Raw genomic sequence first — 26,402 nt, 5'->3', positions numbered from 1 at the left:
TCAGAGACAACAAGGTGCAGGGCTGGATGAACACAGCAGGCCAAGCAGCATCATAGGAGCAGAGAGGCTTGCTCGGATTGTCAGTCAGGACTGGGATGGTGTCTAGTTTCTAATCCCACAGGTGGAACAATAGGAAACTGTATGTTAATGAGGTAAGATTAGGTGATAATGAACAATAATCTATGCACATAGGCTTTTATCTGCTCACTATTGAGAATTTTATCTCACCATTGAACAACTGGATAGAGAATTAAAGTTATTGTTCTCAAAGTCAAGTCGGTTCTCGCTGGACATCTCACCAAATTTTCCTATCTTTCCTGCCATGGTTTATGCTGTTCAGGTGCTGAGAAGATTCAATGCTTTGCTTTAAAACAATGATTTTTCTGAAATATTTGTGTTTCAGGTAATTTATTATTGAAATGTGAAATTGTTGTGTCTGTATATTAGATGTCAAATAGCTTTCTAGTGTAATTCATTGTTAAAATTTGATTAAATAGAAGCAGCAATCAAATAAATGTGCAAAATTATTCGAGCACTGGACCTCAATAACAACATTTTCTACATCACAAATATAAATAGAAGTGAATAGTCATTTATCATGTCAATACTATCCCTTAATTTTTTATCAATATTTTATTGAGTTTAAATGGGCACTATTTCTTCACTCTTGTTGTAACATTCCATTTCATTTGTGTGTTATAGATTAAAACATTAGATTTCTTGAGTATGAATTATCACATCAAAGAATTATACTTACACAACAACCTGCTCACAGATATAACAGGTACAATACATCTTTTCTTAAGTACAGTTAATTTTGGATTGTTTTGCTTGGAAGATAATTTTCAGTTTTTTAAACTGTATTTCAATTTACACTGTTGTTTGTCACCTCTGTTACCAGGGGAATATGTTTGTACAACAAGCAAAACACCATAGCTGCTAAAAATCTAAATGTGCAGGAAATGCTGAAAACACTCAGGTGGTCAGTCAGCATCCATGAGGAGAACAGAGATCGTTGCTTCAGCTAAAGATCCTTGCTGTGATTGGAGTGTTTTGGTACTTTATTGTAATGATTTTAAGTTCAGTTTCACACATTTGGTTCTTAAATATTCTATGGAATTGACAAATTCAGAATGTCTCCATGTCAAGGGGCTTAAAGAAGAGGATAAAGGGAAAAAGCGAAGTTTGTGACAGGCACTAATGGCTCAATACTGTAGGAAAACTGGAGGAAGTGCAGGGGCAAAATTAGAAAGGGATTTAGGAAAGCAATGAAAGGGCATGAAAAAAAGTGGCAAGTAATATCAAGCAAAGCCAAAGATTTTTGTTTATAAGTACACAAAGAGCAAGACGATAACTAAAAAAGATTGTTATGGACCATGTAGGTGTGTAGAGCCAGAGCATATTGTTCCTAAAGAACACTTCTTATATTTTCACCTAAGTGAAGGATGATACAATCAGAAGAGGAATGTGAAATATTCAATTAAATTAACATCACAAGATTACAGTAAGATACATAGTGACATAGTAACATCTTTGACCACGGATAAATATGGCTCCGATAAAATGTATCCTGGTTTGTTAATGAAAACCAAAGAGGAAATTGTAGAGGCTGTAACCATCGTTTTCCAGTCCACACTGGCTTTGTTAATGAAGAAGACATCTGTAGATTTCAGGAATTTATCCACAGTTTAAACAGTAGAACAATGGCAAATATAGTTCAATTTTGAAATGTGTGAGCCAAAGTATTTGGGAAAGGCGATAAATGGTACAAAGAAGTATAAAAGGGAAGAAATGTTTGAAATTAAACCCACAGATCCCTGTAAGTGGCCTGACAGTTAGATAGAATGGTCAAGAAAGCATGTGGGGTACTTAATTTATTTAGCAGAAGCATAGTATATTAGAGTGGAAAGGTTACTTTGAATTAATGTAATAGTTAGAGTACAGATGGAATTCTGGTTGCAGTTCTCATCACTGCACTACAGGAAACATGAGCACATTAGCAGGGGTACAGAGGAGATTTGCAAGGATATTACCTTGTCTTTTTTTTCTGAAGAAGGGTCCAGACCCGAAACGTCAGCTTTCCCGCTCCTCCGATGCTGCTTGGCCTGCTGTGTTTGTCCAGCCCTACACCTTGTTATCTCCCATGTATTCTACTGATTTGAAGATTTTCCGAGGATTCAATTTGGATTCTAAATAATAGAGTATGCAGAACAAAGTATGAGAAAGTGGAATAAGTTAGGTTCCACTAAAATATGTATTCAACCTATTTGTTTCTGCTTGAGAAACCAGAAATTAATTATATTAAATTCAGTTGTTTCTAATCTCAATTCATACTGCAAATTGTGTAATAATGTGTTACATTTATCGCATAGCAGGCATGGCCATTTAAATCAACCCTAATGCCTAATGGTTTGAATTCAGCTAGAACATTATCAACAAGAATTTAAAATTTGGAATAGTGACAATTGGGAATGACTGTTTAATAATTTCTCAACATTATATATGGGACTTAGTTTATTGTTTTAAAGTTAACTGATGGACAGATCTACCTCCTCTAGTCTTATCCTTACCTACAGTTTATAAGTTTTTTTTAATCCTTTCATTGCCACGTTGACAAGGCTGCAAGACCAATATTTGTTGCCTATTTCAATTGCCCTTAAGATGCAAACTTATGCTTGGCATCATTTGTACATTTTTTGATTTCTTTTTTAATATTGTCCAACTTTTCTGCTTCTTGCAGATGAAACTGCCTACTTGTGAGGTCAACAGAAACTACTTCAAATTGCAAAGATGGTTTGCATTTTCTCAAATTAGATTTTAAATTTTACTAATCAGAATGCTGACATAACTGCTGATAATTTACACCATATTCTTCTGTATTTCTAATTGGACGTATTGTAATGAGCAAAGTAACCAATCAGAAATGGTGCAGCCACTGCCTGTTGTACTTTTAATCATTCCATTGATATTCTTCAATTCTTTCATTTTGACCTATTCTGTCATTGCAAGGCCATGCTTGCCATGGATTCAGCATTCAAACACATTTCAATATGCAAGTATTGTTTCATTTAATGTTATTTGCATGAAATCAGAGAATACAATCAAATTGAATACATTGTGCCACAGACCTTCAGCACCTTTACTTTGATGACTGTGTAACATTTGCTTGAAAACTGGCTTAAATTCAGAAAACCAGTGATCACCATTGATTTAAATGAGGGGTGGAGATATGTTGATTACCTTCTAATGGTTTTCCGTAAGAGCAATGATGAAAGTCACAACAGTTCCAAGAAATGTTGGAGTTACATAGTTAATGGGATTAATGATAACTTGCTCCATATTTTGTTTGCCCTTTTGTGCCATTCAAGCACTTCTGCAATATCGATGCGCCTTATCAATGGTACAAGTCCCCAATGAATTCTGAACTAATATATCTAATATTTTTAAAAACTTAAGTCTTCATTCACTTTCCATCACCTCTTTCCATTAATATTTCCTGTATCCACATTTATATTAGAAACTATCTATGTGAACTTGCCATGCTATAATTGCACCCTCAGCCTTGCCATGCTATAATTGCACCCTCAGCCTATTAGAAATACTCAGTGCCGCAGCTCCTGAATTTGTAATTGCGCTATGTAAAGATAATATATGACATTAAAATGCGGACTAGATTACATTCTTCATCCTGCTTCAATTATGTTTCACCCACTAACCCTTTTTATTGTAACACTGTACTTAACCCATGTACTATGGATGAAAAGCCAACTAGTTTTTAACTTTGTTCTGGAATGTGGATGAAATTGCCAAATCTGGATTGCTGTGGTGGGACGGTATATGTCTGAACCATCCTGGGACTAGTGTTGAGATAGGTCATCAGCCAGGGATAGAAACGGATCAAGTTTAGGAAGGTGTGATACATTGAATAGAAAAGACAAGACGAGAGTTGCTAGTAATAATGGAAATGATTACCAGAGTGTGGCAAGAAGGGAGAGAGCATGAAAACTAAGAGTGGACCAAAATAAAGCAAGAGCTTATACAAATGGTTAAAAGACAAAACCAAAAGCTCTCTATTTGAATGCATGCACTTAAACAAAATAGATGAATTACTTGTATAAATAGAAATAAATATATTTGATCTGGTAGCTATTACAGAGACATGCCTGCAAATTGGTAAAGACTGAGACCTGAATATTCAAGGCATATGACATTTCAAGGAAAGATAGGAAGCTAGGAAAAGGTGACAGAATAGGGATGACGTACAAGAGTGAGAGTAATGACTCCAGTTAGGAACATCGAGATGTCAATTCAGTTTGAGTGCAGATGAGAAAAAGTTAAACTAGAAGTTTTTTGTGGAAGTCAATATGTAGGCCTCCTAACAGTGACCACATGGTAGGACAAGATATAATAGAAAAATAGTGGCAGTTTGTGAAAAAGATACAGTGATAATCATGTGCACGTTAAACCTATATATATTTTGGATGAATCAAATTGACAAAGGTAGCCTGGGTGATGCGGTGCTAGAGTGATTTCAGATACTTTCTGAGAGCTTTCTGTTAGCAGGTTCAAGAGCCAACCAGAGAGCTGGCTACATACATAGATCTGGTACATGTATGGTGTACGTATGACCTATGTAAATCTGATAATGTACAATGAGACATCATTAATGAAAGACCTCATAATAAAAGTGGAACTAGATAACAATTATCATAATGAGACTGAATATCACATTCAGTTTGAGGGAGAGAAGGGAACATGGTTCAGACTTAATAAGCACAGTTATGAGGGTATATATACAGCTGGTTAATGTGAACTGAGATTAGGTTATAGTCATCAGAATTGCAGTGACAGACATTTAATGAAATATTTCAGAATACTCAGAAAATGGGGCAACTTTTTCACACAGAAGGTAGTATGTGTATGGAATGAGCTGCTGGAAGAAGTGGTGGAGGCCGGTATGATTACAACATTTAAAAGGCATTTGGTTCAATATATGAATAGGAAGAGCTTAGAGGGATATGGGCCAAATGGGACTAGATTTATTTAGGATATCTAGTCAGCATGGACGAGTTGGACCAAAGAGTCTGTGTCCATGCTGTATAGCTCGATGACTCTATATGAGTTTTAGTCTTCTACAGAGTAAGTATGAGGAATTAATCATAGAAAATAGGTACACGGCAAATTACATTAAATTAGATCTTTTGTATCTGTCTTCACTGTAGAAAACAGTGCAAGCATCATCCCAGGAATAATTGTATGGTGAAAGGGAGTGAAGAGCTTAAAACAGTTATGAACACCAGTGAAAGGGTATTCAGAAAATTGCTCAAACCAAAAGTTGACAAGCTACGGATCCTGATAGACTTCATCCTGGGTGTTTACAGAAGTTGCTGCTCTTTCTTGAATAGAGGAGACAGAACCCTTTGCATCTGTCATAAGGAAACTGCTGGAATATTTTATTAAGGAGGATATAGTGGGAATATTGTGGAGTGCCACAGGATCAGTACTGATGTCACAATTATTTGCAAGTTTGCAAAGATACGTAGGAGAGTAATTGGGAAGAGGACATATGGAATCTGCAAGTTTGACAGTTGGAGTATACTGTAGAAAAATGTAAACTTGTCCATTTTGGCAGGAAGAATAGAAAACCAACATATTATTTAATGCAGAGAGAAATTGCAGAACTCTGAAGTATAGAGGGATCCGGGTGTTGTGGTTGGTTGGCTCGCCGAGCTGGTTCGTTGTTCCGCAGACGTTTCATTACCTTGCTGGGTAACATCATCAGTGCAGCCTCTGAAGAAGTGCTGCTGTGTTTACCCGCCTGTTATTTGAACTCAGGTGTCCATCAGGCTGGATTACCTCGCTTCCGGTTTTCCTTCGCAGTGGAGTGTTTATGGGGTCGAGCTCTATGTGTTTATTGGTGGCTTTCTTAGTGGAGTACCAGGCTCCTAGGAATTCCCGTGCTTGTCTCTGCTTTGCTTGTCCCAGGATCCTGGTGTTGTCCCAATCGAATTGGTGGTTCTCCTTATCCATGTGGATAGAGATGAGTGGGTATTGGTTGTGTCTTTTTGTTGTCAATTGATGTTCGTGTACCCTTGTGGTTAATTTCCTTTCTGTTTGTCCAATGTAGTGTTTGTCACAGTCTCTGCAGGGAAGTGTCCTTGTACTTCTTTAAAATTCACTCATGGGATGCGGATGTCGCTGGCTAATCAATTTTAGAAGATTACTATGTAGATATAGCTAGTGATTAAGAAGACAAGTGAAATGTTGTTACAAGGGGAACAGAAAATAAAGTTAGCTATGTTTTGCCACAGTTGTGAAGGTGAGGGGGAGGAGTGGAGTAAGCGTTAGTGAGACCGCTTCAAGAGTAGTGCATGCGGTGGTTTTGGTCTCCTTATTTAAGAATGAATGTAAAGATGCAAAAGAGGTTGCGAGAAGGTTCATTTATACCTAGGTTGTGACAGGATATAGGTTATCTTCTGAGAAAAGGTTGGACAGGGTGGGTCTGTTTCTATTGGAGTTTAGAAAAGTAAGGTTGCCTTATTGAAATCAGTAAGATTTTGAGAGTGTGGATGCTAGAAGGATGTTTCTCTTTTTGAGAGGCAAGGACCAGGAGGCACAGTTTAAAAAAGAAAGTATTTGTCTCAGAGTATCTTGAGTCTTTGGCACTCTCTTCTGTAGACAATGGTGAAAGCAGAGTCATTGAATATCTGTAAGGTAGAGGCAGATAAATTCTTGCTGAACAAGGGATGAAACATTGAGTAAGGAGGATGATGGAGTAAACAGAGGTAATCAGCTATGATGTTTTGAATGGTATAGCAAGCTGAAGGAGCTGAATGGCCTTTTCCTAATTCATTAATTTGTGCGCTTTTGTGTCTATTTCATTGGCCATCACAAGCAAACAGTGGAGTGAGAGCGGAGTCAAAAGGAAGCTATCCAGCATTGAAGCTGGAACCAGATAAGCATGACAAATTCCTGATTTCTGAAGGAAATTAATGAGTAAGCACATGTAACAACTCACCAATGGCCAGTTTGTTAAAATACATTTCACAGTTTGTCATTTTAAGATCTAAAATCACAATCTCCACTTCAGAACTGCAATCATTAGGTGATTATGTTCAGAAACTACATTGTAAAGTACAATGTTTTCAATTAATTCAAGTGCTTTTAGAATTACATTTTACAAGACGCCTTGTATTGTAGGTGCTCTGAAGCATTTGACATCATTGCAGATATTGATGCTACAAAATAATTGGCTTCATAAGATGGAGAAAGTCGTATCAGAATTCAAGAAATTGAGATGGCTGCACACATTAAGTAAGCAATTGTGTGTCTCTGACATATTAAACTGATTTGTATAGTGTTCCTATCATGTCGATTGGCACAGGCCACATTTAGCAAAGGTTATTACAGTAAAAATGAACCATACCACTAATTTCTTGGATTTTGTTTTGATGAATATTGCCGTAACAGCAGTAAGTTTTCAACAGCTGTCTCCAACTTGGTTTTTTTTCAATTCTGAGATTAATTGAAAATGATGCCCACAAATAATCAATTCACATCAGTGATCTGTAAAGAAAAAAGTTAGAATTACTGATTTGTAACAGTCACAAACATGCAATATGCTTTTCGCAATGGTGCATCTTTCATAGATAATTAACTGTTTTTTTTTCAACATGTACAAATGTTGGAATGTAACTGTAAGTTACACCAGTCCTGTTTACCCATCACCTTTGTGCTCTTATTCTGATTTTGCAGCCAGGTTTTGAATCTCACTAATGAACAGGGAGAGGATCATTTACATCTCATCGTGACCTAGTCTTGCATCATTAATATGTGGTTTGCTAATCTCTATTTTGCCAGGGAGGAACTAGATGCTACAGATGGGAGTGTCAGAGTGGGTACCTGGCAACTTCAGCTTCTTTCATGCTCCTCCAGGCCTCCAGCTCAGACAGCAATCCAATATCTCAGGTTACAAGGCATGGGCAATGACTGCCAGCAACCCCCAATCAACAGAGATTGGCATTAAACACGCAGCAGCCTCACCACGACCCCATGGCACATTTTCGACTCAGAATATGGTTTTCCTCTTCATTACTTCATTTTGGAGGACACCAGTACCTTGCAGTTAATACTACTGCTGAACCCACTTTGTGCATAGAGAAAAACGCCCCCTTCGTGGATTGGACCAGGGTGCATCTTGGAGGCCCTAGCTTACTCTCCTAGCTCACACTGACTTTTCACCTATTTGGATGAACACAGCATCTTTGCCTTGCCTTGCTTTGCCACTTCATTTGGAACTCAGAGGTTCACAGTCCTTCTGTCTTACCTTGCCTTTCAGTGCAGACTCAAAGCATGACAGCTTGTTATGATAATCAGCAACGAGCAGTTGAGGGGTGGACATTTTGATTTGATTTGATTTATTATTATTGTCACATGTACCAAGTTATGGTGAAATGTATTATTTTGTGTGTTACCCAGGCAAAGCATACCTTACATTAGTACTTCAGGGTAATAGAATAGAATGCAGAATACAGTGTTACAGCTACGAAGAAGGTGCAGAGAAAGATCGACTCTTAATATTTGAGATGTCCGTTCATAAGCCTGATGACAGTGGGAAGAAGCTGTTTTTGAATCTATTGGTACGTGCTTTCAAACTTTGTACCTTCTGCCCGATGGAAAAGGTTGGAAGAGAGTACAACGGGGTGACAGGGGTCTTTGATTATGCTGGTTGCTTTCCCGAGGCAGCGGGAAGTATAGATGGAGTCAGTGGAAGGAAGGCTTGTTTGTGTGATGGACGTGGCTGCATTCACAACTCTCTGTAATTTCTCGTGGTCTTGGGCAGAGCAGTTGCCGTACCAAACTGTAATGCATCTGCGTAGAATGCTTTCTGTGGTGCATCTATAAAGATTGGTAAGAGTGGGTTGTGGAATTTCCTTAGCCTTCTGACGAAGTAGAGGTGTTGATGTGCTTTTTTGACCGTAGCAATGACGTGGATGGAACAAGACAGATTGTTGGTGATATTTACTCCTAGGAGTTTGAAGCTGTCAACCATCTTCACATCAGCACTGTTGATACAGACAGGGGCATGTCCTCCGCTCAGCTGCTAAAGTCAATGACCAGCTCCTTTGTTTTGCAGACATTGAGGGAGAGATTGTTGTCTTTACACCATACCACTAAGGTCTCTATCTCTTCCCTGTACTCTGTCTCTTTGTTGTTTGAGATCCAACCCACTACAGTGGTGCCATCAGCAAATTTGTAAATGGCATTAGAACTGAATTTGGTCACATTGTCATGAGTATATAAGGAGGAAAGTGAGAGACTGCGTACGCAGCCTTGTGGGGCACTGGATTTGAGGATCACCAATGGAGGTGGTGTTGTTGCCTATCCCTATTGATTGTGGTCTGTGGGTCAGGAAGTCGAGAATCCAGTTCCAGAGTCCTAGGTCTCCGAGTTTGGAGATGAGTTTGGTTGGACCTGTGGTGTTGAAGGCAGAGCTAAAGTTAATAAATAGGAGTCTGATGTAGGTGACCTTGTTATCCAGAAGTTCCAGGGATGAGTGTATGCCTAAGGACATGGTGTCAGCTGTGGACCTACTGTGACAGTAGGTGGACCTATTGTGATGGTCAGTGAAATGATATCATCTGCTCCAACTGCCTCAGGTGCACCTGAATCCACAGTCAGCACCATGTTGCTGTATGGCCGTCTTCTACATCAATGTCATACCTACTCTATGTACCAGCTGCATCCACAGCAAGTATACTGAATGTGCTTCAATTAGCCAGCAATCAAAGTCAAATGGGAGTAGCCTTCAGTCAAGTCTAAGGAGATTGCCTTAAGTCAGAACGTACCAGCACTGTAAGTCAATTGCATCATCTGCAATCAGACCAGACTGAATGATCATTCAGCTGCTTGGGATGTCCAAGGTAAGGGGTCCATACTTTTCCATACTGGGGATGGGTCATGTCCAGTGTTGCAAGACTAGTTGAACCAGTCTGGAGAGGAGTCAGGGAGCTGCTCAGAGGTCAATCAGGGGGCTAGCTACTCATCACCCAGGGCTATCTTTCCAGGTCATTTGGGGTGGGGTGGGGGTAAGCCACAATCAGTCCAGATGGTCTATTCATGAAAAGTTTAGGCGGACAATCAAGGGGACACTCTACTGAATGGGGTGCTAGGGAAATCAGAGGATCAGAGGCACCATATTGGGGACAGTAATTGTGAAGGGTGGTGACTCAACTTCTGAGGATGGGAGATGATAAAGCATGTGCAAGGATTACTATGGCAGGAGTGGAGTTACAGTAATCACTACGGCTTTGATAACAAGACACTGTATCACTATTTTTTAGCCAATCGCTCATAAGTAATTGGATTAATTTAAGGGAATCTTGATTGTGTAGTGAATGTAACAAGATTAGCCATTGTAGAATATGAGTTCCCTGATTGGTGCTGTTAATTTGGTCCAATCAGGGAGCCCTGGCTGCCAGGTAAGAACAGGAGTGTCAGACACCTGAGAGTTGGCTGTGATGGAGCTGGATCAGTTTCATTGACTCTCCATGTGCAACCAAAGGGTGAGTTGATGACGGGATATCGGCCTATGTGGAGTTTCTTTCAGTGGTGAAGAGAAAAAACATGCTCCTGAAGAAATTCGCTCGCAACAGTCATCTTTGAGTTGGGTAAGCATTTCTGGCACTGTGCCTTTATTTTAGAAGCATGACTCATTTGATCATGCTGTTACAGACTAGTTCCAGTGTGTGGAAAGAATGTGTTTTTTTTTCTGGGAAAATTACATTGTGGCAGATGGAAAACAATGAGTAATTTTCCTGGTGGCTTGTGGCCCTGCAGCTTTTTCAGTTATTAGGAGCCTAACTTTCCCTGAGGGGCCAGATACTAAACCTTTCAAGAGTTGATGGATTTAGTTAAGGAATATTACGACCGCAAGCCTTTTGTAATTCTGAGATGCTATCGGTTTTACTTGGCAATTCGAGACCCAGAGAAATCCGTATTACGATTTTTGACGAGGTTGAGATGACTGGCAGAGGCTTGTGACTTTAGTTTAATCCTTAATGAGATGCTGATAGACCATTTGGTATGTAGGATTAATGATGTAACCATGCAAAAGCACCTACTAGCTGAAACCTAACTGGACTTCCATTGGGCACTACAACTGGCTTTATCTTTGGAAAATGTAGCAAGTGGAGCATATGAGATGCAGGGTATTCGGATGGAAGTGGACACTCTTGCCAGTCTGACTAAATGTGGGGGAACATCATTGAGTGAAGCCAATTGCATTGCCTGACTCAGGACTCTAGGTCAGCCCACAGCAAAACCCCAAAACAAAGCCAAGCCTCGGCCAAACAGTTAAAATTTTCTTTAGGATCTGGGCTGGTAAGCCATTGTAGCTGCTGTCATTATGTGGATTCATAGCAGCAAAAGAGTCTCACTAAACCTAAATGGAGTAAGAGAACTCAGGCTGGTGTCCAGGAGAATGCACATCCTGGAATGTCCACCTACATCTGGTTTGGAACAGTTAAATTGCTTAGCGACATCCAAAACAGAACTAATCAAAATAAACGTCTTGTTAAATGGTCACCCAGTTCTGACAGAGGTCGATACTGGGGTGGCTGTTTCAAAGTTCGCAGAACCAGTCTTTAACAAAATTCGCTCTGGACTCCAACCCTTAAGTCTGCGGAAGACCTCAGCTAGACTGAAAACTTGTACTGGGGAACCGTTACAGATTAAGGGTACAACTTTGGTTCCAGTTTCCTATGAGAAGCAGCTGGTTCAGTTACCACTGATTGTGGTTAAAAGGATCAAGCCCAACCTTGATGGTACGGAATTGGTTGAGAAAGATTCATCTAGATTGGCCCAACATTTTCTGATTTGTAAATGGCTGCCTGAGTGAAGTCCTAATTAAACACCTAGAAGTTTTTCAGGAAGGACTATCGAAGGTGCCAAGGCACTTTGCAAGTTGACCAGGAAGCAATACAATGATTCTGCAAGGCCTGCCCAGTGATATTTGCCTTACGGACAAAATTAAGCAGAAACCAGAAGGCTGAAAAGTGCAGGAATCATCAAACCAGTCCAGTTTGCGGAATGGGCAGCACTGGTCGTACCAATTATGAAGCCTGACAGGTCAGTTTGCCTTTGTGGGGATTTTAAACAAACAGTAAACTGCTTTTTGCAGTGGGCTAAGTACTCAATTGCTTCCATAGAGGATTTATACACAAAGCTGGCAGGGGGACTCTCCTTCACAAAGCTGGACATGAGCTATGCATACCTGCAATTGTGGTTAGATGAGGGTTCCCAGAAGTATGCTACAATTAATACCTAAAGCGGTTTGTACCAATATATGAGACTGCCATTTGGGGTATTGTCAGCCTGTGTAATTTTTCAGTGGATGATAGAAAACATTTTACAAGGTCTACCCTAGGTTGCCATTTATCTAGATGACGTGCTAGCAAGCAGGAAGACCAATAAAGAGCACTTGGAGAATTTAGGATAATGGTTCTCCCAAGTGGGCATACACCTTAGAAGGGAAATATGTGTGTTCCAGGCACTCCAAGTTGACAAGACTGGTTTTCACCCGTTGGAAGGTAAAAGGTGCCCTAGTTTCCACATCTATTCTAAAGCTTAGGTCTTTCCTTGGGCTGGTGAATTATTACGGAAAGTTCATACATAACCTGGACTCCATCTGGGCACCTTTGCATCAGCTCTTTAAAAAAAGGATCAGTGTTAGAAATGGTCGCGAAGCCAGGCTTTCGCTTTCAGGGCAGTGAAGAAACAGCTGTCATCCTCTGAGGTGTTGGGACACTATAATTCAAAACAAGATCTGGTGTTGACATGCCATGCTGCCCTGTAAGACATTGGGGTAGTATTAGCTCATACATAGATGGCTTAATGGAGAGGAATGCCCAATGGCATATTCATCCAGGATTTTGTCTAATGCAGAACATAAATATGTCAAGATAGAGAAGGAAGGTTTGGCAATCATATTTGGAGTCAGGAAGCTCTACAGATGTAAATTTATAATAATAATGGACTATGAACCTCGGCTGGGTCTACTTAAAGAGGACAAGGCCGTGTTGCCATAGCTTCAGGCCAAATTCAGCAGTGACCCCTAATACTAAGTGCATATAATTATGAGTTGGAACACCATCCGGGAGGCCAAGTAGCAAATGCGGATGCATTGACATGCCTCCGACTGGCAGATGCACCAACGGTGGTACCGCTGCTGGAAGACTCTGTAATGGTTTTAAATTTTTTGGACACAGTTCCAGTTACAGCTGACAATGTCAGACTTTAAACGCAGGAAGATCTGCTCCTGGCAAAACTGAAACAGCAAGTGGTGATGGGGGATCCAAAGGGCCATCATAACCAGAACTGAAATCTTTTTGGATCTGGAGAGACTAGATCACTGTAGAGGACAACATATTATTGTGAAGAGCAACAGCAATTGACCCAAGCAAAGATCAACCACCAGATACTGGCTGAACTCTTCCAGGATCGTCCAGGTGTTTCCAAAGTGAAGATGTTGGCGAGGAGTTATGCCTGGTGGCCAGGATTAAATGCAGACATGGCTGCATTGGTGGGGCAGTGCCCAGACTGCCAACAAGGACAAATGTTACGCCAGTAGCTCTCCCACATTTGTGAGAATGGCTAGGTAAACCTTGGACTCGGTTACACATTGATTATGTAGGTCCTTTCATGGGCTTAATGTTCTTAGTCATTGTGGATGTCCAATCGAAGTGGCTGGACGTGCATAAAGTTCATTTGTCAAACACTGGGACAATGATAGAAAAACTGTACACTTCTTTTGCAACATACGGACTCCAGGAAGTTTTGTTCACAGATAATGGGCATTCATTTATCGGCAGGGAGTTTTGAGTATTTCCTTAAGTCAAATGGATTTGACATATGAGAACAGGTCCATAGCATCCATCATCCACTGGTATGGCAGAAAGAGCAGTCCAAACTTTGAAAGCAGGCTTAAAGAAACAGCCTACAGCTTCACTACGTAACAAACTGCCCGGGATCCTTTTTCATTATTGGACCATCCCTCTTGCAACTACTGGAATAGCTCCAGCAGAGATGCTAATGGGGAAAAGATTCCACACCAAGTTAAATCTGATCTTCCTGGACCTGGGCATGGGGAGGGTGAAACGGCATCAGGAATGTTAATACCGGACACAAGACTCTGCTAAGCAAGAGAGACAGTTTATTTCAGGGGACAAAGTTTGGTGTACGAACCACAAGAATGTCCCTGCATGGCTAAGAAGCATAGTCAACGCGAGGTCAGATCCAGTGACATATAAAGTTTGAGCCAGTGCAACGGTCCTGAACAAGCATGTAAACCATATGCAAGCTGCAAACTCGCAGATGGTGAGGAAGCAAAATGTGCCTGGCTTCTCAACAGCTTTCTTGACTGTTCCAGATCCTATGGATTCTCCCTGTCTGTCAAAAATTGAAGATACTTTGGAATCTGAGATGGACATGGCAGAGAGGGCTGCCTTGATACCTTTGCCACCTGAGGAAGGGAATGAATTTGACCGTGATATTCCTGGTGTAATGTGAGCTACTCTGCGTTACATGCCACCCATATCAGAGGCAGCGTTGGAGGAACCTGACCCAGTGCTAAAATGCCGCAGCCAGAGCTATAAAAAAAAACAGCCAATGTCCTTGACTCATAGAGGGAAGGATGCAGTGATGGTAATGAGGTCAGCCAAGTGGACCTCATAGAACATGAGTTTCTTGATTGGGGCTATTAATCTGGTTTCAACAGGGAGCCCTGGCTGACAGATAAGAGCAGGAGTGTCAGACATTCCATCAGCTCTCAGGGAGCTGGATCAGTGTCAAGGACTCTCTATGTGTAAATAAAGGTTGACTTGGTGATGGAGTACAGGCCTCTGTGGGGTTATTTCAGAATGCAAGTTATTTTGATTCCACAACATAAAAGTGCATTGCAGGAAAGCTGGTCTAACAATTTTTTTAATGGCTTGATAGTTCCATTTTTAAACTATTTATTCATGAGTATGAGTATTACTAAGAAGGCCAGCATTTTCTTCCCTAAAAAACATTAATGAATTAATTTTGATACATTTGGGTGTTTTCACAGTTATTATTAATTCATTTTTAATTGATTGGGGGTAAATTCACAGAGTTGTATGGCTGGATTTGAACTCATTTTTCCTGGTCGTTCGTCCAGGTCTCTGTATTACCAATCCAGATTCACTGTCTTTGTACTACTGTGCCCTATTTTTAGGAAAGATAAAGAGCTGGTAAAGCAATGGAGGATTTTTGTTGTGTTGTGTTGTGTGTTTGTATCAAATTTTCATAGCACGCGTTTAGACCAAATGTTGTTTCATAAAACAAAGTCTATTTAATTTCAGTTTAGTACTGTTGATGAAAGAAGTCACAGTTCTGGATGATGTTAATACATTTATTTTAGCAACTGAGCAAAAATGATAAACTTGATCTACACCTCCGCCTCACCTCCAAGGCATCAAACACACCTTCCACATTAGACAGAGGTTCACCTGCACATCCATCAATGTGGTCTATTGCATCCGCTGCTCCCGATGTGGCCTACTATACATTGGTGAGACCAAGTGGAGACTCGGAGACTGCTTTCTGGAGTACCTGCACTCTGTTCGCGACAAACGACAATACCTTCCGTTTGTGAACCATTTCAATTCCCCCTCCCACTCCCTGGGTGACATGTCCATCCTGGGCCTCCTCCAGGGTCATAATAACACCACCCACAAACTGGAGGAGCAGCAACTCATATTCCGTCTCGGGAGTCTACAGCCCAATGGCCTAAATGTGGATTTTACCAGTTTCAAAGTCTCCCCACCCCCAGCCTCATCCCATAACCAACCCACCCTCTCATCTGCACCTCGTTGACCTGACACAACCTGTCCATCTTCTCTCCCACCTATCTGCCCCTCCCACCTCACTGACCAATCCCCACCACTCCCTACCCCAACTCACCTATCACCATCCAACCTACCTTCCCCAGTCCTACCCCTCCTTTCTATTTATTTCTGAGCTCCCTTCCAGCCTGACCTGCTGTGTTCCTCCAGCTCCACACTGTGTTATCTTTGACTCCAACATCTGCAGTTCTTACTGTCTCTTGTTCAATATCATGGTGCCTTGCAAAACAAAAATGATTTGAGATTAGTCTCTCCCATTCTTCTTGATCTTTATCAATTTTCATCCTCACATCTCTCCTGAAAGCAACAATACTTTTGGGCCTCTTTTCCACTTACCTGCGCTTTGGCAAATAACATATTACCAACAACAGTCAAATAAAGATCAACATATTCACAGGATAAACCCAATCAAGTAAGCCATCTTCTTAATTATAGGTGCAGTCAACAAATGCAGTTCAGATAGGTAATCGAATGTAACATTTTCCTGGTCTGTATCACTCCACTAAACCTAATTGCTGAAGTATTAGGAACAAATTTCTTTTTAATTATCTTTAAATAAGAAAATAAAACCTGTATTTGATAGCAGCACACTAAATGTGTGCCAAAGTACCATAATTTGAGCTGTTAACAAAACTTTCAACTTGAAAATATACACTTTGCACCAAATCAAACCATTCAACTAATCTTCCTATGTGTTCAAAGTATCTAAACATTCTTAAGTATTTAATATCAAACTGTGAACACCAGCATAGTAACATCACTTTTCTTGGTGTAATTTGAAGTTGTTAATTTCATTCTCTTTCAGATTTATTCAATAACCCTTTGACGCAGGAGCAAGATTATCGTCTTTATGTCATCTACCATATGCCTTCAGTACAGCTGCTCGATAGACAATGTCAGTTATTCAAAACTTTAAACTTTATGTTTGAAAATTCTGAAATTCTGTTGCTAATGAAGTTACAGTGCATACTCATTCCTTGTACAGTGATTACTCCGAAGGAGCGAGATACTGCTTTTGGTAACTTCTGTCAAGACCAATTCCGAGTGCACCAATCTTTGGCTTTTGGGCAGAGAAAACCATGTCTTACTGTTCAACAGATCACATCAAAGAGAAGTTATAAGAAATATCCAGGTGGGGACTTGGTTATTACTTAAGTAAATAATTACACTTAATTTGTGAAATTAATTTTATCTTTTAAAAATACAATGTCTTCAACTAACAAAATAAATGTTACCATCATATAATGGATGGTTTATTTAAAACACTTCATAATTACCGTCACTTTACTTACAGACATTGATGAAACTAGGTTGTAAATATGGTAGAGTTGAAGGGGAGAAGAATTTTTTCAAAAGTGCATAAAGAAGTGTGTATCTGTAACTTGGCAGTTATGACTCATTATGCAGGATTTATAATAAATCAAACTCCAGGCATCCAAAACTGACAGCTACTTATAAATTGAGTTTGAGCATTCTTGAGACCCATCCTCCTTACGTTTGCCTTTGATAAAATGTCTTAAGTTGGCATAATCTCACATCTGGAGTCCCTGTCTCAGTATTTTATTAGAAAAATTTGAGTGCTGTCAATAATAGTCATTGATGTTCCTCGATGCACATTGGTACATGTGGACCATCAGCAGTACCTATAATGCGTAACCTCAAGATGTAGTGTATCTCAAACTTTGCAATTACAATCAAGTCGGGAGAATCAACCCAGATACAATGCGGAGTGTTGAGCAGCATGTGTCAAATGTATCTAAAAATGAGCTCCCACAAGCAATAGATCAGATTAAAACTCTTCATTTCTGCCATATCCAGTCCTGAATCTGGTGCACAATCAAACAATTAAAAGAAGGAGGAGGCTGCATGATGATTTGTATCCTCAATAATGAATAAACTTAGTATGAGTGCATTGGGCAAAATTGCAGTGTTGACAACCATCTCAGGCAGAAATGCTGGGCTGAGTGATCCACCACTATCTCAATGCAAACCTTCGGCTATATTGACCACTGAATGTGATATTAATAAACAGCTGAGTACACTGAGTTAAAGACCTGGACAACAGCACAGTTAAAGTACTAAAGCTTTGTGCTTCAGACTAACCATGCAATAATCCAACCTGTTCTAATATGCCTGCAAAACTGACCTCAAGCTAATAATATGTTCAGATCGCAAGGCAGATTGGACCATTTACTGTCTCATCAACCTTTGCAACCCAATTTGGGTTCTTCTAGGACAACTGTGTTCCTGACCTTGTTAAGGATTGATAAAAGTATGGATAAAAGCCGAATTCAGAAGTGAAGTAAAAGTGTCTGTCCCTAATATCAAAGGAGCACTTGAGTGTGTATGGCATCAAAGACTGCTAGCAAAATGGATACCTTTGAGAACTGGGGAGAGGGTGGGCAGAATATTCCATGAGTTGAAGTCCTACCCAACATATTTTTTAAAAGAAACCACTTACAGGATGTGGCCAAGAATGCATTTATTGCACATCTCTAATTGCTCTTGATGCCATTGTGAGTTATCCCTTTGACCACTGAATGACTTGATAAGTAATTTTAGAAAACAGTTAAGAGTCATCCATATTGCTGTGGGCGTGGCATTATTTAAGAGCTATACCACATTGTTATGGCCCCTTATGGCCCTTCCCTAAAGATCATAGGGAGAGATGGTGACAAAGTAGTAATGTCTTTGGACTAATAATTCAGAAATCCAGGCTAATGCTCTGGGGACATGGATTCAAATCCCACCAATGGCAGATGAGAAATTTAAATTCAATAAATATCTGGAGTTAAAAGCTATCCTAATGATGGCCCAAGACCATTGTCAGTTGTCATAAAACTCATCTGGTTCACTAATATCATTTGGGAAAGGAAATCCTTAACTGCTACACAGCCTGTTCATCCTGCTAAGTCCTTCTTACCAAGATTTTGGCTTGTGCCAAAACTAGGAGAGTGATCCCTTAGACTAGTCAAGCAGTAGCCTGACATAATCGTATCTATGGAATCATGCATTACAGATAATATCCTAGACACTAGCATTCCCATCCCTGATTATGTCCTGTCACAATGCTATATGGTTAGGCAGGAGTTGCCTTGGGTGTCTTCAACATTGACACCAGCCTCATGAAGTCAAGTCAAATGTGAACCCTGTTCCCAATCAGCTGATGCAACATTTGGAGGAAGCACTGAGGGTGGAAGGGCACAAAGTGTACTCTGGATGGGAGACTTTAGTGTCCATCACAAAGAGTGGCTCAGTAGCACTGATATCAGTTGAGGTGCTCGAGTCCTAAAAGACAAATCTGCTAGACTGGGTCTGCAGCATGTGGTGAGGGAGCCATTAAGAGAGAAAATATATGTGATTTGATTTGATTTATTGTTTCACATGTACATGAGGACAGTGGAAGGTTTTGTTTTGCGAGCAGTATAGGCAGATCATAACAAACAAGGACATATAGATTATAGGGTTGTTTAGACAGAGTGAGGCATATAGGTTAACAACTGCACAGGAGGTGCACAAAAGCAAAATCAACATTAGCTTTGAGATTAGAGGGGTCCAATCAGCAATTTAATAATGGCAACGAAGAAGCTGTTTTTGAACCTGCTGGTACACGTGTTCAGGTTTTTGTATCTTCTGTCTGATGGAAGATATTGAAAGAGAGTATTACTGGGGTGGGAGGGGACTTTGATGTTGGCAGCCTTTCCATGGCAATGGGAAATATAGATGGAGTCCATGGATGGGAGGTTGGCTTTCGTGATGGTCTGGGCTGTGCGCACAACCTTCTGCAGTTCCTTCTGGTCCTGGGCAGAGCAGTTTCTGTGTCAAGCTGTTATGCACCTAGATAGAATAGATATAACCTCATCTTCGTCACTCTACCTGTCGCACATGCATCTTTTTATGGCAGTATGGGTAAGAATGACCACCATATAGTCATTACGGAGATTAAATCCGCTGTTTGCATTGGGGTTATCTTCCATCATGTTAGGTGGCACTTAGGGGAAGGGATAGCAGTCACGGGCCCAAGTGCTGCTCCTAATAGAGTCTCGGTCCTTCCCAACCCTTAAACTGAACACCACAAGCCCAACTCCCCAAATATTGGACCTTATTGTACCTCCCCTGTCCTGGGCCCTGGTGGCATTACCACCATGCTGAATGGGACAGACTTCAAACAAATCTAGCAACTCAAAACTGGGCATCCACAACGTACTGTGGGCTATCACTAACAACAGAATTGTTTTAAATCATAATCTGTAACCTCATGCCCTGGCATGTTGCCCAATCTAACATTATCATCAGGCCCAGGAGACAAGCCTGGTTGGATGAAGAGTGCAGGAGGGCATGCCAAGAGCAACGCCAGGCATACCTAAACATTATGTGGGTCCTGACAATATTCCTGTCAATAGTACTGAAGACACATGCTCTAGAGCTAACCGTGCCTCCTGATCCAGCTGTTCTGGCACAACTACATCACTGGCATCTACCTGGCAATGTTGCACATTACCCTAGCATATCCTGTGCAAAAAGGGCAGGACTGATTCAATTTGATGAATTACGATCTTGTCAGTCTGCTCTCAACTGAATATGAAGTCACAGAAGATGTTGGCATATCTATTTAGCAATACTTGCAAAGAAATAACCTGCTCACTGATGCTCAGTTTGATTCCCACCAAGGCCAGTTGGCTCCTAACTTCATTACAGCCTCAGTCCAAGCAGTATCAAATGAGGTGAACTCTAGAGATGAGTTGAGAGTCACTGCCCTTGATTTCAGGGCAGCAGTAAATCAAGTAAACAATCTAGGAGCCTTAGCAAAACTGGAATCAATCGAAATTGGGAGAAAGAACAATTCATTGGAAATGAAAATGGTGATTAGATCACACAGAATAGAGGGAAAACTAGCCATTTGGATACAGAACAGGCTTGAAGTTAGAAGACAGAGGGTGGTGTTGGAGGGTTGTTTTTCAGACTGGGGACCTGTGACCAGTGGTGTACCACAAGGATCAGTGCTGGGTCCACTGCTTTTTGTCATTTATATAAATGATTTGGATGTGAACATAGGAGGTATGGTTAGTAAGTTTACAGATGACACCAAAATTGGTGGTGTAGTGGACAGTGAAGAAGGTTACCTCAAACTACAAAGGGATCTTGATCAGATGAGCCAATGGGCCGAGGAGTGGCAGATGGAGTTTAATTTGAATAAATGTGAGGTGTTGCATTTTAGTAAGGCAAACCAGAACAGGACTTAATGGAAAGGTCCTTGAGAGTGCAGCTGAACACCGAGATCTTGGAGTTTAGGTTCATAGTTCCTTAAAAGTAGAGTCACAGGTAGATAGGATAGTGAAGAAGGTGTTTGGTATGCTTACCTTTATTGGTCAATGCATTGAGTATAGGAGTTGGGATGTCATATTGAAGCTGTACAGAACATTGGTTAGGCCATTATAGGAATACTGCGTGCAGTTCTAGTCTCCCTACTTTAGGAAGGATGGTGTGGAACTTGAAAGGGTTCAGAAAATATTTACAAGGATGTTACCAGGGCTGGAGGGTTTGAGCTATCGGGAGAGGCTAAATAGACTGGGGCTATTTTCCCTGGAGCATCAGAGGCTGAAGAGTGACCTTATAAAGATTTATAAAATCTCGAAGGGCGTGGATAGGGTAAATAGGCAAGGTCTTTTCCCCGGGGTGGGAGAGTCCAAAACTAGAGGGCATAGGTTTAAGGTGAGAGGGGAAAGATTTAAAAGGGACCTAAGGGGCGATGTTTTCATGCATGTATGGAACGAGCTGCCAGAGGAAGTGGTGGAGGCTGGTACAATTACAACATTTAAAAGGCATTTGGGTGAATAGGAAGGATTTAGAGGGATATGGCCCATATACTGGCAAATGGGACTAGATTTATGTAGGATATCTGGTCAGCATGGATGAGGTGGCTTGATGGGTCTGTTTCCGTGCTGTATATCTCTATGACTATGACTCTATTATGTTTGTTGGAAATCAATAATCCCAGCCCAAGGACATCACTGCAGGAGCTTCTCAGGATAGTGTCTTAGCATCAATCATCTTCAGGTACTTTATCAATGACCTTCTTTTCATCATAATTTCAGAAGTGGGCATGGTCTCCTTAAGCTACCTGAGTCGATGTGCAGCAAGACTTGGGCAATACTCATTATGGGGAGATGATGGCCTCGTGGTATTATTGCTGGACTGTTAACCCAGAGACCTAGGTATGTTCTAGAGACCTAGGTTCGAATCCTACCACAGCAGATGGTGAAATTTGAATTCAGTAAATATTTGGACTTAACAGTCTAATGATGACCATGAATCCATTGCCAATTGTCAGAAAAACCCATCTGGTTCATTAATGTCCTTTATGGAAGGAAACTGCCATCATTACCTGGACTAGTCTACATGTGACTCCACACCCACAGTAATGTGGTTGACTCTTAACTGCCCTCTGCGCAATTAGGGATGGGCAATAAATGCTGCCTAGCCAGCGACGCCCTCATCCTGTGAATGAATAAACGATGTGGTGGTGCCGGTGTTGGACTGTGGTGGATAAGGTCAGAAGTCACACCACACCAGGTTATAGTCCAACAAGTTTATTTGAAATCACAAGCTTTCGGAGCGGCGCTTCTTCGTCAGGTGAAGTGAAAGAACCACACAGGCACAGAATTTATAGGCAGAGATCAAATCATGTGAGTGGAGTGTTTACAGGCTGAATAATAAGTCTCTGCAGGTGATCAAAGGTTTCAGACGGTGTGAGTAAAGTGTCAACAGCTGAATAGAAGTGAAGGGATGACCTATGATCCAGTTAATTGAAGCAGAGAGATAATTACAAAACATTAAAAATAAGATGGTGTTAGAGACAAGCCAAATAGTTGGAATAACGTGATCTGCATAACAGTCGCATGCTGAGTGTCTGACCAAAGTAACACGTCATCCAAAACTGTACAAACTTACCTTAATGATCGCAAAGGCACAGAATTTATTTGCAAAGAGATCAAAAGGTCATACAAATGGTGTGATGAAGTATCTACAGACTGTCTGCTTCACTTCACCTGACGAAGGAGCAGTGCTTCAAAAGCTTGTGATTTCAATTATAGTTGGACTATAACCTGGTGTCTTGTGACTTTTGACCTTGGGCAATACACAAGCTTTGGCTGATAAGTAGTAAGTAGCATTTGTGCCAAGCAAAAATCTCGCATTTCCAGCAAAAGAGTATCTAACCATCAGTCCTTGACATTTAATGACATTAACATTGCTGAATACCTCACTGCTAATATCTTAGGAGTTATCACTGACCAGAAACTGAAGTAGATCAACCATATAAATACTCCGGCTGCAAGATCAGGTTGGAGGCTAGGAATCCTAAAGTGAGTAATTCACTTTCTGATTCCCAGTGTCTTTCCATCATCCACAGTGCACAACTCAGGAATGTGATGAAATACTGTGTAAGTGTCTGATGCGACAGTTCCAATACCACTTCCAATTCAAGCTGGACATTCCAGGGTAAGCTGCCTGCTGCTTGGCACCCCGCTTGATTAACAGTCCATCCACCACCTTGTACATTTACTCCATTCACCATTGACACAGTGGTGTACCATCTACATGATGCACTGCAGTTAACTCATCCAACTTCCACTGACACCTTCTAGCTCATGACCTCAATCACCTTGAAGGACAAGGGTAGCAGATATATGGGAATACCACCATGTTAATTTGAAACTATAATGTTGTTGCTTCACTTTTTTATGTCAAAATCCTGGAACTCCCTTCCTAACAGCACTGTGGGTTGTCTTCATATCCTTTGAATTAAAAAAAAGGACCAGAAGGGTTTTTGTGTCAATAAGTTTCTTACCTCCGCCATTCTGTTTGATATAGCCCTCATATCTACTGTGTTTGATGTGTCACAAGGAATTGTCCTGTAGCATCAACTTTGTACAACTTATGTAAGTTATTTGGATGATGACACCAAAAAAATATAATTGCCAAATTTACTGATGATGGAAAGATAAATAGGAACAGAAATTGTGAAATGTTTGTAAGGAGGTGACAATAGGATATTGAATGGTTAAATGAGTGGGTGAAGACCTAGCCAATGGAGTATATTGTGGGAAATTATCCATTTTGGCAGAAAGAATAAACAGAAGCATATTATCTGAACAGTGAGAGATTGCAGAGCTCTGACATAAAGAGGGATCTCCATGTTCCATGAAAACGGCAGGGCTGGTTTGATCGGAAGAGTTTTTCTATTCCTTTTATGGGATGTGGGTGTTGTTGGCTGGGTCTGCATTTATTGTCCGTCCCTAGTTGTTCTTGAGAAAGTAGTAGTTGGATGCCTTCTTGAACTGTTGCTGTCCATTAAACGGTCTACTCCTGTTGCCGTACGAAGAAAGGTTGGGCAAGCTAGGCTGATATCCACTTGAATTCAAAAAAGTAAGAGATGATTTGATTGATTTGAGGAGTCTTGATAGGTGTAGACAGGATGTTTCCTCTCGGAAGAATCTGAAACTGAGTGTCTCTGTTTCGAAACAAAGGGCACCCATTTAAGACAGAGATGAGTATTCTTTTCTCACAGAGGACCATTAAGGTTTGGAACTCCCTTCCTGAAAAGGCAAGCAGGTTCCTTGAATATTTCGAAGACAGAAGTAAATGATCTTTGATACGCAATTCGTCAAGGGTTATTTGGGTTATCAGTTCAGCCATGATCTTAGTGAATGGTATAGTGAGTTTGATGGAGAATGGCTTACTCCTAATTTGGATGTTTGTGTGTATTACCCTTAAGTCCACGAGACACAGACATGGAAGGTTATGGCGACTAACTGGTTTTAACCCTAACACTAACATCCACTACCAGAACTGACTGGACCACTTAAAGCACTATTGGGTCCTGCATTTGTTGTCTAAAATTGTTCACTGTTCCAGAATCATTCTCACATGCAAAGTATGCCCTGGCCTCTTTCCTTCACTGCAGTTGAAGGAATGGGCTACCAGTATGGAGAGATTAAAATCAGGGATGCTGTAGAGGATTTCATTAAAGGAATATTGATATCTGAGAGATTTGTAGGGCAGGAATTGAACACAGAGTTAGGGAAGGGACAGGCGATGAAGAGATTCGAAAACAATTGGCCTCTGTATGAAACCAAACCAACATGTCATAAATATTTAAAAATGGGTAAAAATGGGTAACAATTCAATTGATTCAGAGATAATAGGAACTGCCGATGCTGGAGAATCTGAGATAGCAAGGTGTAGAGCTGGTTGAACACAGCAGGCCAAGCAGCATCAGAGGAGCAGGAAAGCTGATGTTTCGGGTCTGGACCCTTCTTCAGAAATGGGGGAGGGGAAGGAGATTCTGAAATAAATAGAGAGAGAGGGGGAGGCAGATGGAAGGTGGATAAAGGAGCAGATAGGTGGAGAGGAGACGGACAGGTCAAAGAGGCAGGGATAGAGCCAGTAAAGGTGAGTGTAGGTGGGGAGTTAGGATGGGGGTTGGTCATTCAAGGGAAGGCGGACAGGTCAAGGGGGTGGGATGAGGCTAGTAGGTAGGGGGTGGGGGTGGGGGTGGGGGAGGTGCAGTCATTTGTCGCGAACCGTGTGTAGGTGTTCCACAAAGCGGTCTCCAAGCCTTAACGTCACCTACGCTCGGTTCGCGACAAATGATTGCAGCTCCCAGTCGTGAACCACTTCAACTCCCACTCCCACTCCTTGGATGACATGTCCATCCTGGGCCTCCTCCAGTGCCACAATGATGCTACCTGAAGGTTGCAGGAATAGCACCTCATATTTCGCTTGGGAACCCTGCAGCCCAATGGTCTCAATGTGGACTTCACAAGCTTCAAAATCTCCCCACCCCTGATGTCATCCCAAAACCAGCCCAGCTCGTCCCCGCCTCCTTGACCTGTCTGTCTTTTCTCCCACCTATCTGCTCCTCTCACCTCACTGACCTACCGCACTCCCACCCTGACCCCCTACCTACCAGCCTCATCCCAGCCTCCTTGAACTGTCTGTCTTCCCTTGACTGACCAACCCCCATCCTAACTCCCCACCTACACTCACCTTTACTGGCTCCATCCCCACCTCCTTGACCTGTCCGTCTCCTCTCCACCTATCTGCTCCTTTATCCATCTTCCATCCGCCTCCCCCTCTGTCTCTATTTATTTCAGAATCCCCTTCCCCTCCCCCATTTCTGAAGAAGTGTCCAGACCCGAAATGTCAGCTTTCCTGCTCCTCTGATGCTGCTTGGCCTGCTGTGTTCATCCAACTCTACACCTTGTTACCTCAACAATTCAATTGAAATGAGTTGTCTTTCAGAATGAAAGGTTGCCATCTGGTGGAAATTTAACTAAATTGTAATTTTCACTCAGTTTAAGTTGACATGAATTCACTCCTGAGATAACACAATGTTTTCGGAGATAGTAGGAACTGCTGATGCTGGCGAATCTGAGATAACAAGGTGTAGAGCTGGATGAACACAGCAGGCCA

General features: G+C 41.2%; 1 protein-coding gene across 1 annotated transcript in view; it reads left to right on the top strand.

The window, feature by feature from the left end:
* LOC109916468 (leucine-rich repeat-containing protein 72) overlaps positions 1-26,402 on the top strand; it is a 63,692-nt gene that overhangs the window by 25,262 nt on the left and 12,028 nt on the right. Inside the window, 4 exon segments of the mRNA XM_048614630.1 lie at positions 703-784; positions 7,201-7,314; positions 16,732-16,821; positions 16,912-17,058. Coding sequence (XP_048470587.1) covers positions 703-784; positions 7,201-7,314; positions 16,732-16,821; positions 16,912-17,058 — 433 coding nt within the window.

This window comes from Rhincodon typus, chromosome 2 (genome assembly GCF_021869965.1).
Source record: "Rhincodon typus isolate 14 chromosome 2, sRhiTyp1.1, whole genome shotgun sequence".
NCBI classification, from domain to species: domain Eukaryota; kingdom Metazoa; phylum Chordata; class Chondrichthyes; order Orectolobiformes; family Rhincodontidae; genus Rhincodon; species Rhincodon typus.
The sequence above is the reverse complement of the archived record's forward strand: the minus strand, read 5'-3'. Positions and strand labels throughout refer to the sequence as shown.